This window comes from Tripterygium wilfordii, chromosome 22, assembly GCF_013401445.1.
Source record: "Tripterygium wilfordii isolate XIE 37 chromosome 22, ASM1340144v1, whole genome shotgun sequence".
Classification (NCBI taxonomy): Eukaryota; Viridiplantae; Streptophyta; class Magnoliopsida; order Celastrales; family Celastraceae; genus Tripterygium; species Tripterygium wilfordii.
In genome coordinates, this window is record NC_052253.1 from 1,402,750 (window position 1) to 1,415,054 (window position 12,305).

At 37.9% G+C, this 12,305-nt stretch overlaps 2 protein-coding genes across 4 annotated transcripts; one reads left to right on the forward strand and one right to left on the reverse strand.

Annotated features, from left to right (window-relative positions):
• Nucleotides 1-168: 168 nt before the first annotated feature.
• LOC119990882 (glutamic acid-rich protein-like) lies at nt 169-6,611 on the forward strand. 2 transcript variants are annotated; one of them, XM_038837010.1, is made up of 4 exons: nt 169-940; nt 1,025-1,429; nt 3,766-4,639; nt 5,569-6,611. In XM_038837010.1, the coding sequence occupies exons 2-4, from the start codon at nt 1,352-1,354 to the stop codon at nt 6,048-6,050; spliced, it is 1,434 nt and encodes a 477-aa protein (XP_038692938.1). In that variant the 5' UTR covers nt 169-940; nt 1,025-1,351; the 3' UTR covers nt 6,051-6,611. The 2 variants fall into 2 exon arrangements, with proteins under 2 accessions (XP_038692938.1, XP_038692940.1); XM_038837012.1 differs by having other exon boundaries at nt 918-933.
• Nucleotides 6,612-6,788: 177 nt separating this feature from the next.
• Nucleotides 6,789-9,832, reverse strand: LOC119991858 (GTP cyclohydrolase 1-like). 2 transcript variants are annotated; one of them, XM_038838352.1, is made up of 3 exons: nt 9,555-9,830; nt 8,872-9,441; nt 6,789-8,338 (listed from the first exon to the last, which is right to left on the reverse strand). In XM_038838352.1, exons 2-3 carry the CDS (start codon nt 9,083-9,085, stop codon nt 7,125-7,127), a joined length of 1,428 nt encoding a protein of 475 aa, XP_038694280.1. In that variant the 5' UTR covers nt 9,086-9,441; nt 9,555-9,830; the 3' UTR covers nt 6,789-7,124. The 2 variants fall into 2 exon arrangements, with proteins under 2 accessions (XP_038694280.1, XP_038694281.1); XM_038838353.1 differs by having other exon boundaries at nt 7,216-7,406; nt 7,499-8,338; nt 8,872-9,832.
• Nucleotides 9,833-12,305: the final 2,473 nt, after the last annotated feature.

Sequence of the window (12,305 nt, forward strand, 5' to 3'; positions counted from 1 at the left end):
ATATGGAATACCATGAACCAATTTGGCAAACCCCTTGGGATTTCTTAATCACATCAGTTAATGGTGCTTTTAAGACAATAAAATATGATATTAATAAAATGATAAACACATTTTAATAAAATGAAAAATTAATTTGGAGTGCTTAGAACAATTTATCTAGGCTTCTCAAAAAAAAAAAGAACAATTTATCTAGAGAGAGAAAGGGCCTCTTCTCTGCTGCCAAAAAAGGACGATACATCGGAGAGAGAGGGACATATATTTACGAGAGTTATACTCTGAGAGAGCGAGAGAGAGACAATCAGTTTACTGAACTCTCTGGTTCAATCTTTTTTAAATTCCTCTGAGATCTTCTGATCTTTCCTATACCTTTTGAAACGAATGTTTTATATTTTTTGAGATTTTCTCATCTTCGCCAATTTTTCGGCAATTCCAGCTTTCAATTTTGTTTATAGAACCCTTCTTTTTTTTTTTTCCGTTTTGATTCTTCAAGAATTAAGCTTTTGAAGTTACTTTATGGAGACGTTTGGTGATTGAAATTAGGGCTCTTAGAAAGTGGGAGCTACTTGAGATGCATTTGATGGTTGGTCGGAACTTTTAGGGTTTGATCAGGTCGTCACTGGAGCGAACCATATCTAATTTTTCAACTTTTGAACTCTTGGGGTTACAATCATTACGTATAGAAACGAAGGATTGGATCCATCGATTATTGTTTCCACTAAGTTGATCATTAAATGTATTTTGGAGTCTGCGCATTAAATCTGCGGAAGCGTGTTTTTTGACTACTGTGAGTACGGAGGCCGTACTTGAATTTACGCGACGATTGTTTGTTCTGAGAAATCTAGTTTTGATTCTGCAGACTGTATTTTAAGAACTGTGTTTGTACCTGCCCAGACTAGGAAATACATACCAGATTGAGGGTTTCTTCGCTACAAGGTTACTTGTAAGTTGCATTCTGCATTTCCAGTATGATTTTGTTCGTTGCAGTCATGAAATACGCCTGACATTTGTTTTTACTCATGGGCAGACTTCAGCCGTGTTGACAAACCTGGTAAACAGAATTTGGGGCTAAACTTCAGCATTTGAGTCTTGGCAATATTATCATTCCGAGTTTAGCTATTGATAAAGATCTTTCAATTTCTAGAGACCATTTGGGGTTAAGAGGATACATGATGAATTTTGATTGGAGGACTAGGGCTTGATTTTGAAACTGGAAATGAGTGCAGGGACATGGTGAATGGACAAGGGCATAGCTTCAGGTCTGTTCCTGTGTTGGAACAACACTGCAGTAAACTAGGAGAAGCTTTTTGGTTAGTGGAAGGACCCCAACTTGTCCTCTGCGGGATTGAGTGCAATGTCTCGCTGCTTTCCATTTCCTCCACCGGGATATGAAAAGAAGATTACAATTGATGATACTGGCCTTCTGAAAGAGGTGGACCTTTTTACCTCGTTGCCATGGATAGCTGGAGTTACTTTTATTTTTTTGGATGTTGCTAATCTGGCATGCTTCAGTTTTACATTTATATGTTGATCTGCCTATATTGCTTATCAATTTTCATTACTCGTGCTAAGTGGAAATTACAGTATTGTTTCCTTTGTCCTACGAAAAGTGTAACATCCATGCAAGCAATAGCTGAAGAAGATTTGGGGTTTCTAAGGGGAGAATGAAAACTTTGGTACGTGGTAGATGAAAGATTATTTGCAGCGCACTCGGACAGAATTCTGAAATTACTCTTTAAAAAGACGGTGTACTGTTCATTGTTTCTTTCTTGGATAACCATATTAATTCCCTCCTTGTTACATGGGTCACGCAACATTATGAAGTGCATTGCATGCCCCCTTTTTCGTGACTTGGCATTGATGGGTTTGATTGACATATATGTCTAGTAATCAAGGTGTTTTGAGTTTTGACATACATGCAATTGGCATGTGTTATGACTTTCTTTGGTGCTTACGGAAGGAAGGAATCGGAGAACCTTCAGCAATAGGGAACCTTCTTTGGCGGTTCTTATTGATAATATTTGTTCCAGTTTAAAGCTTTGTTGTTCTTGTTGATATCTTCTTGAGGCAATGGTTATTGCCTCCTTGTTACATGCAATTGGCATGCTGTGTGAAGAGGACATATGCTCCCTTCTGGGGTACTTCATGAATATGTCTTCTTTCTAAAATGTTTTGAAATGATTTTAGACCTTGATTGGACATATACTATTATGATCCACTTCATTTTAGTTTAACATCTTTATATAGAGCGGCACCCAGAGTCGTGAAATGTGTCTTGTACGATGGAGAAGTTTCTTAAAAGGAAATTGGATATGATTTATAATAATTGGGTTTAGTTCAAGCGATGAAGGTTTGCGATGAAGGTTTGCGATGGGTGGGTATGTCTCAAGCTTAAGTCATGGCAAGGGAATTAGCAAAAGGAACAAAATCTTTAGTATTCCTTCTTTGATTGAAAAAAAAGAAAGTTTACTTAATAGGGTACGAAGGATTGCTACCATATGAAGTTAATGTGTCAGGATGCTGCAAAAGCTGCTTCTTTTTGACATGCATCCATTAATGGTCACACACACACACATATAATATGCTAATACTATGGTTGTTATGGTATATATAAAATTGGCTATGGACATTTGTGCCTGCTTGCCTTTTATAGTTTTGTTCCTATGAAATTTAAGTGTAGGTTTTATCCTGTGCCTAGTATTTGGCCAAACAATTTTGTTGTTTCCGTCAATTTTGATTGTTTCATACTCAAATCTGACACTTATAAATACTGCTCTGTTCGTGTTTGTCAGAGCTTGTATCTCTATAAATTCTGGGTTTTTACCTTTTTGAATAGAATCCTCGTTTTTACCTTGGTTTTGGGTTTTGGAAATGTCTTTTTATTTTAGGGGTATCTTCTTCATTTTTTATATAAACTATTCTGCTGAAGTCTTTAGGTATACGAAGAGCTCAAGTTGTTAAAAAATATAATTTATTGAGTTACAAAGTGACAACCAGGTTTGGAACTCACATTTTAGAAGTTCATATGTACACATGCATGTGTTTTACTGTATGATAGCTTTTGTTTCGCAAAACATATGTTCTGCTATTGTGACTTTCTTGACTTATTGATGGATGGTTAATTAGAAGACCGCCTTAGAGACCATGAGCTCTAGATCAGGAATGAGCGAACTGTACGGTAGCTCTTTCGAACAAGAACTCTATATTATTTTTTATGACATTAGCATACTCTAAATCGACTAGTCTTGTTTCTTATGGTCCTGCATTTCAGCTTATCTTTGTTTGCTCTGTTTTTTGCCAAGGTTGTATGTTCTTTGAGGTTTTATCTATGCTTGTTCATTACTTCTCTCTCTCTCTCTCTCTCTCTCCCACTCCCAAAATCTCCATCCCTATGGATAAATACTGCCATGGTTCAATCCCTGTTCAATGTCTCATAAGACCTACACATGCACACATTTTGCCGTTACCTTTTTTGTTTTTCATAGTTCGTAGTCAAATTGAGCCTTATCATAAAAGTTGTTTTTAAAGAGTAGATCCTTTTTTTTTTCCTAACTCTATTTAATGAGTATATCCTCATCAAGGAGATGTCATTGAAAGCGATTGGATTCATTACACCCTGCATCCGATTTGTGACTTTTACTGCTCTCTGTTTTGGGGACTGTTGTCATTTCTAATGTATTATGGTATATACATAGTTGTTCTACAAATGTTTTGTAAATGTTCATTAACATTTTTCATGATTTTTTTTTTTATGTATTGATACAACAGGAGAAACACAAGGAGAAAAAACATAAGAAGGATAAAGAAAAGAGGGATAGAGATAAAGACAGAAGCAAGGAAAAACACAAGGAAAAGAAGGAGCGCAAGGAGAAGCGCAAGGGTAAGGATAGGGAAAGAGATAAGCACCAAGACAAGATTTCCAATGAGAAGAGGATTGGACAGCAAGGGTGTTCTAGTGCAGAAAATCTCGGTTCAAAGTGCTTGCAGAATAATGGGATTACCAATAATAAATACATGCAGGAGTTGGCCAGAAGAATCGTGGATGCAGACACAACAGCAGGAAGCCAAATGGTTCAGAAGATTGATCCTGCAAAAAAGAGAAAAGCTGAACAATTGGCAGAGCCAGCAGAGAACAACAATGGCAATCATGCTAAAGAAGAAGGGAAACCAAAGGTTAAGATTGGAGATGGCAGGAGGGTCAGTGGGTTTACAGACCATTTTGAGGCAAGCTGTCTGGAAAATGCAATTGGTGAAAACCTTTTCGGAATGGATTGGAAAAGAGTTGATGAAATCTCCTTATCAAAGGAGAATCAATTGGATGGACAAGAGAAGAAGAAAAACAAGGAAAGTGGTAGGAGTGATAGACAGAAGGATAGACATAAAGAGCAATCAAGAATGCCAATTGATAACAATTGGGAGAAAGAAAATAAGAAAGAGGAGAAAGCGAAGGAGGTGAACGGGCAAAGTAATGGTCATCTTACATTAAAAGAACAAAGTGTTAGGTTAAAAGAAAGTGGCAAGGATGCTATAGATTCAAGCAATTTTAAGCCACCAAGTCTTTTAAAGACGAGCAGTAAAAATTCTGTTGGCGAGGGAAATGTTGGCAAACGAAAAGATCTCGAGTTGAATAGACTTTTACCTGGTGAGTCATTTTATCGTTTGTACAATGATCACACTACAGCACCTAGGGATGGCAAAAAAAACCGATCCGAGCACTATTCATAGGGTACCCGATCCGTTTAAAATCCGAAAACCGATCCTATAGGTTTTGGAAACGGTTTTGGTTTTGGTTTTCAAACCCGTCATGATTTAGGGTCTGGTTTGGTTTTTGATACCGGGTTTAGGGTACCCGAACCGTTTAGTAAAAAGATCCATTATAGTAATAATATTATAAATCATGTATAAAGGTATACTATTAGGATACTAACTTATAACATGATAAAACATATTAAAACGTATATATTTATAGAAATATACTAATAAAACTATAAATTAGACTAATTTGAATTATAAAATCATAATTAATATAAATCATACTCAATATTAATTTATATTAATATAATCATCAAAGAAAAAAATAAAAATATTAAAAGTTAAATGGTAAATGGTAAATGGGTACCCGATGGTAAACGGTTATGGAACGGTTCCGGGTTTGAAAATTTAAATGGTTTTTTAAATGGTTTTGGAACGGTTTTGGTATAGAGTATCTTACATGGAAACAGTTTTGGTATTTCTTAATTGGAAGGGTACCCGACCCGTTGCCATCCCTAACAGCACCCTTTTATTGCTCTCTATTGACTGGACACATGAATTTAGATGTGTCACTGTGGAAGTCTATAAGAGGAATGTTGTATTAGATGGTCCCGTACCTAGTTACTATTGTTATTGGTGCTACTGGTGGTATGTTTTTTCCTCTCAACGCGATCTTGTGTTAGTTTCACTGCTCTCTACCGACTGAATGCATCCATTGATTTCTTTTGAACGTTTGTTCTTCACTTCTTTGGTATGCTTATCCAGGTTCTTATCATATTTTTCCTTACGTTTACCTTACTCATTTAACTTGTCTTACAGAGAATGGATCTGGGCCTAATAAGTTTCCGAGACCGATATCTTCTCACTCAGTCATAGAAAACGGAAAGAAATCGGAACCATGCGAAACTGCTTTCCAGCCTACATCTGAGAAGCAGGGGCCAGTTCACTGCCAAAGAGTGGATGTTAAGGAACATGGAATAAACAGTGTCGTAAAGGATCAAGGACCCAATGCATGCTCAACAAGGTCTTCATCTTCTGTTCTAGCAGTGCACAGCAGTGGTGACACATCTGCAAAGCCACCACATCCTGATTCCAAGTATTTGAGTCAGATACTTGCTGTACCCAAAGTGGAGTGGTCTGATTTTGATGATCAGGAATGGCTGTTTAGCAGCGATCATCTATTGTCAAAGAAGCCGAAAGTGACTTGTAATTTGGTTGATAGGACACCACAAGTGTGGGCAGATGCTCTAAAGATAGATTCTGCCGATGTTACTGCGCTGCCATATGTCATTCCATACTAATTCCTATTGAATGGGTTTGATTTTCCCATAGGATTATACTGAGAATCTTCCAGGCAGGTACCTCAGAATCTGGGTCTTGACTACATTGTTCCGTTATCCTGGCCTGTTTTTTTGTTTGGCACTGTTAGTTCTTAGGATAGATTGCTGATTAGTTCTGATCTCTTTTGGAGTAAAGTTCTACTGGTTTCTGGATTCCTTGTCCTGAAGGTGATTATTTTGAGGTCTGATTATGATGCTGTGGCTAAGGAGAGCATGATAGTTGAAAAGCCCCCTGAAGTTTCAGCAGCTGCAAGCTTACATCTTGCTGGTCTCACAGCACATACCAGGCTCTCCAAACTGCAGGGATCAAGCTTATGGAAGTGGCTGTTACAAATGCATTCCCAAGCTTTGCCAATTGGAACAGCATAGAGGCCAACGCCAGAGCTTAAGCTTAGGGCTAATGAAACTGTTATTTTCTTTTTATGACGAGGAACCATGATCATATCCCATGTAAATTCCGGATGTTTTAATGTTGTATTTTATTATTTATTCATTGAAAAGAATCGGTGAATGTTACTGTTTTGAGTTGCGTATAATGCTTTTATCAATTCTGTCAAACTCAAAGGAAGAAAACATAGAGAGAAACACCCAATACACCTATTATAATCCATACAATATAAAGAAATAGGAACCTGAAAAAAAATACCAAAAGATAACCAACATAAAATTTGATATCTTGTAGTATTTCGTATGACAAACTTGGATAAATATTTTGGTGATTTTCTTATTATTCAAATCCCATTTTTGGGGGGTAAAAATGACGTTGCAATATAGTGATCTTGAAACGATAACATGCCCTTGGCCTTATTATCTTCCAAAGGGTTTAAGCTACAAACAGTGAACAGAACATTAGCAGAAATGAATAGTTCAGGATCTTCCCCTTTCAAACCATATTTTTGTCCAATTATTTTCCCTCATCATCAAAAGCAAAACTGGAGCCGTGCTAGAATGGTTCGGTATTGCAGCCTAAAAGAAGAGCCATCAAGCAAGTTCAAATAGGGACTACTGAGGGCATGCCCAGAAAGCAAGAATCAATTAGGCAGTTGAACTGAAGTCAGAACCAGCAGATGTAGCAAAGTTTGGAATACTCTCTAAAAACATGCTCCTTGCAGCAGGGTCGGTAGAGAATCGACCCACTACACCTATGGTTGCCGTATTACTTCCAACCTTCTCTATCCCCCTTGAAATCATACAGGTGTGATTAGCCTCGATAAGTACCATCACATCTCCACCCAATAACGATGAAACAGTCTGAGCAATTTGCCTGGAGAGCCTTTCCTGTACTTGGAGCTTGAAGCCATAGAAGTGTACCACAGACTGCAAAAGAGACCTTCCAATGGGGTCAATTCCGTCAGCAGAGAAGTAGCCAATATGGACAACACCATGAAAGGGTAGTAAATGATGCTCACATTGTGACCAGAATGAAAGGTTCAGCTCAGTATGTAATTGTTCTTCATTACGGATGATTTCACCATTGGATCGGATATAATCATTTTTACCTTTGACAAAGCCATTCAGCTTCATCTCAAAATTTGTATTCTGGAAGTTCATTAACCAATCCACAAAATGACTAGGAGTTCCTATAAGTTCTTTCCTTGATGGATCTTCACCCAATGATCTGAGAATTGAAGTTGCTGCAGCAATCATCCCTGGGTTGGCTGGTCCAATATTGGAGGAAAATATCTCACCAGAGGAAGAGTGGAATGGACACCAGCATTGCTCTGTGCAGTCTCTCATATGAATTTTATCCAAACTTATGCCTCTGAATCTCATCAGACTGAAAAAATCACTCCAAGCATCAGCTTTTTCATTTTCAAAAACCCCTGAACCTGAACTCACAAGCACCTTCGCCCATCCTTGATGGTTTGAATCGAGGAAGAACGATTGTACATTGGGGAAACGTACATGTGAACATTGGAGTAAGACAGCAACACCTGCTGGCTTGATACCCTGATCCAGAGCAGAACAAATTTCATTTGCCAAACGCTGTGGATCTTGAAGTCGTTTTGCAAAGGCATCAGCCACTCTAGAGAGCTTGCTTAACCCTACGACACGCTGTCCACGTGGCACATAACCTACATGACACTTAATCTGGAATGGAATCAAGCAAGTTTCGCAGTATGAGAAGAGATCAAGATCACGAACAACTACAAGTCCACCCACACCTCCAGCATAACCAACTGCATTATCTAAACCAGATTCAGGAAATAGAGCACCTTGAACAATGTCTTTCACCTTTTGTTTGTACCCTGAGAAAAGGAGCAATCACCTTGATGAGCATTTACCAAGTTAGGCATCCATCAGGATCAATGGTTTAAGAACTAATTCTACTGTCTATCAAATATGAATCATCCATTCTCATCGAAAGATTTCCTTCCATTAACAATTTGCCAATGAGTCTAGCTACCAAATAATGCTATGTTTCTTATTGACAACTAAACAATACTTTTAAAGCTGAAGGCAATTTAGGTGCCAGACTGATGTCTGATTATCAACCTACCAACCCCAGATAGGAAATAAGTACAAACTGCCATGCCAATTTGGCCGAGGACAGTAAATTTAATTAAGCAAGAAAGTGTGTACTTTCGTCACCATCCAAGACCATAAATATTTGGGATCAAAATCATACAGATACTGTAAAGCCTTTTCTACTGAAATGCAGGACTTCAATTTATCATATATATTTAACAAAGTCTAAGCCAGTCAACCATTCCACATCTGAATATACAAAGTTTGCAAAGTTATTAAGCCAATTGAAAAAGGAATAGAATTTGTTCAACACCTGTGGTACCCTGGCGAAGTGCTTTGGCAACGCGGAGAGGGGTCTTCAGGAGACCTTCTCTATTGACATCCTCTCCCAAACCCTGCAGCAGAACTTTCACAGCATTTTCAATAGCTACAGTCTCTGGCTCTCCTTCTAAGCCCAACTCAATGCAACTCAGTTTCACTCCATTATCAAGCTCCACACCAAAATGCCCATCATCCAAACAGCCCATTGAAAAACTACAAATCTCACCAACACCAAAGAAGCCGCCCAGAACCCAAATAACAAGCAACTGTATTTCACCGAATCTCAAACTTCGAAGAGGTAACTAGCAATAACAAATAAGGAGGGAAAAAATTCAAAACTTGCGGATACCCAGATGTCCAAAAGAACGGAACAAAGGTGGGAAACAAATCTTCCCGAAGAAGCAAAACCCAGATACAAATCAGCCTGAAATGTTACGAATATGAGGAACCCAGATGCAAAAGAAATGTAACATTGAAAGAGAGAGCACGCTGAATCAAATCAAAATCAAAACTCCGAATAGAAGAAAAACCCGGCCATGAATCAATAATCAAATACAAAATCCTAAGTCGTCGCAACCGCAAAAAAAAAAAAACAAAACCAAATCAGGAATACCCTTAACAATAATAAATATAAATCAAAGTTCGGACCCCAGATGTAGAAGGAGGAAGACAAACCTATAGCACCGGAAAAGGGACGAAAAGATATGTTGAGGAAAGACTGAAAGAGAGTGGAGTGGAGGAGGAGCAAGCGAGGGAGGAACGTAGGGTGGCCTTTGATTTTAGGAATGTATGGATGGATAGATATATACTTCAGTGCTTTAGGTTTCTCTCATCAAAACGTGGGTCCCATTCACCATCCATACCCTACTGTTTTCCCTTCAGTTTTCAGGGATCTAGCAATTCGTGAATCATATTCGTGCTGTGTTTCCTTCAACGGGTCTACGGCTTCTACCTGGATTTGTACTAATCGATGGAAAAGTGTGGTGGTTGGTTACTTGGTTTTTGCCTCATTGGTGCAAAATGTTTGGTGAAAGTGGACCCTTGAGACCATTTTGACCCAAAAAAGGAACCATGCGATGTGTGGTTGGGATCAGTGTTTTGAAAACCGGACCGGACCGGCCGGTCGGACCGGTCCAACCGGTGACCGGCCACTTGTCCGGTCCGGTTGAGGTGCCAGAACCGGTGATTGGTGAACCGGGATATTTCCGGTTGAACCGGTCAGAACCGGACCGGTTTTGACCGGTTCAGTCATTTATTAATGTTAATAAAATATTTTTGAAATTTTATTATTTGTAGGGTTTGAACTCATGACCTTTTGTTCATTAAAAAAGGTTTTAACCACTAGGCTATGAGATTTTCTTTGTTTAAAATGATACTTTATTTGAATATATTGTATTTTTATGAAGTTTTCTTACATATTATATGCATATAATATAAATATATATATAAATAATTCATTACATTAAAACCGGTTCGAACCCGGTTTGAACCCCGGTTGAACCTTTAAACCATGAACCGAAGACTTTTCCGGTTTGATGACCGGTCCGGTTTTAAGAACCTTGGTTGGGATAGGTGCTCCAATTTTTTGTTATAATGTATGTTAATGTATTTTTGAATTTTTTTTTTATAATGTTACAATATAGTAAATTTTGAAAAATAAAATAAAATTATAAACCATAAATTTTAATCCCGAGTCACGTGAAAGGTCTTGTAACCCCATCAACCAATTGAGACTTAGATCGAGACCCAATGAGGAAAGATAACGCAATGTGACATTCGCACACATTGAACTGAGCAATGACTTATCTTGAAAACTGTGATAATGGAAACATTCATAGGACTTTAATTTACGACCTCACGCTTGCGCTAAGAGTTGACGTGGTCAAGTTCACCGACATCCGTTGTTCCATAAACCCTAAATCTTAAAATTTGAAACACTAATTTCTAACTCCTAAATTATAATATGACATTTTCAAATAAAAAACTCATGATTTAACATTATTTTAAGGAAAATTTGTAACTATAATTGGAGCCCCTCCCAACTCTATGTGGTTAGGCGAGAACTCACCAAGCCACCTTTGGTAGGTTGAGACCCAATTGCTTTTTACGTGGTTGCTTTGTTGAAAATCCAAGTCAAAATGTATTGTTGTTCATTTATAAAGAGATCCAATAGGACAACCCTCTTCTTTTTCTATTCGTTTATTTGACTTTAGTTGGTGAAGCAAGATTTCATAGACATCTAATGCAACTCGTTCCCAAATAAAACATTCTAATGCAACTACTTAGTTGGTGAGGAATTGAGTGTTTCATCAAACATGTTCAAAGGCAGTTGTATGCCATCACAAGTGGGGAGGGGAAAAAAAAAGTAGAGCATGACCTAAAAAAATTGAATGGTTATAAAAATGTTGAGTTAAAGAGCTAAGTGAGGGCAATGGCAGGTCATGTGGAGACTAGAGGAGCACGGGACCCCTGATTTTTAAAAAAAAAAATAAAATTTGTAAGATGGTCATCTTGAGAAAGCTCGAAAAGAATAATTTAAATGATTTAGAAAGAGATAATGTTTGAGACCCTCAAAAAGTGACTTGCAAAAGACCCTCATTTAATGTGGAGTGTTGGATGTGAAATAGACTTTACATGTGTGTTTTTAATCAATGACTATTTTAATGTCACATAGATATAGATTTGGGGGATTTTTGAGGGTCTCTAGCATTGTCCTTTAGAAAGTAACCCAGGTCGCAGGGGTAGAAGCCGGTCACAATAATGTTTTGTGAGGGCTGGGCCTGCGCCCAATCAATTGAGCCTATTTGAGCCGATGGGGAGAATGTTTGGGCGTACTCGGCCTCAATAAAATTGGGCTTTTTTGGGCTGAAACTGAGTCTGGCAAATAGAAAACTACAACGTGGCCAGCCCAAAACACTGGCTTGATGGGTCATGCCCAAGATCCGGCCACAATAAGCTGGATACTTAAAATCCAATTCCTTTTTTTTTTTTTTTTTTTGCTTTTTATAACTGATTATAGACTGATAGTGATGGAACAAAACCGACAGATAATATCGAGAATTTCCAAAAGCATATCCACGTAAGTCCACAGATAATATCGAGAATTTTTCCGACAAAGCATATCCACGTAAGCCTATCGGTTCCTGGTTCTTATCCAGTTGCTTCCAAATATCTTCCATTTTTTGCCCTTTCTGGAATCTTTGCAATTCACAGCCTCCAAATAGCTGGAAAGCAGAATGTCAGCACACTTCAATTAACAGAATGTCAGCAGCACACATGTTGAAATTATAAATTTAAATACATTGAAGATATTGTCTGTTTAGGACGTGAGCCCACATAAATTTATTATTCATGAGCCATCATCATTGGTATTTAAACCCATAAAATACATTCACGATGTGAAAGGAACTGAACTTTATTTTTAAA

Bases quoted from the DNA above. Each gene is read 5' to 3' on its own strand.
- LOC119990882 (XM_038837010.1), top strand. From the start codon at position 1,352: ATGTCTCGCTGCTTTCCATTTCCTCCACCGGGATATGAAAAGAAGATT. The intron at 1,430-3,765 runs GTGGACCTTTTT...TTGATACAACAG, and splicing joins ATACTGGCCTTCTGAAAGAG to GAGAAACACAAGGAGAAAAA. The intron at 4,640-5,568 runs GTGAGTCATTTT...CTTGTCTTACAG, and splicing joins GTTGAATAGACTTTTACCTG to AGAATGGATCTGGGCCTAAT.
- LOC119991858 (XM_038838352.1), bottom strand. From the start codon at position 9,085: ATGGGCTGTTTGGATGATGGGCATTTTGGTGTGGAGCTTGATAATGGA. The intron at 8,339-8,871 runs GTGTTGAACAAA...TCCTTTTCTCAG, and splicing joins ACTTCGCCAGGGTACCACAG to GGTACAAACAAAAGGTGAAA.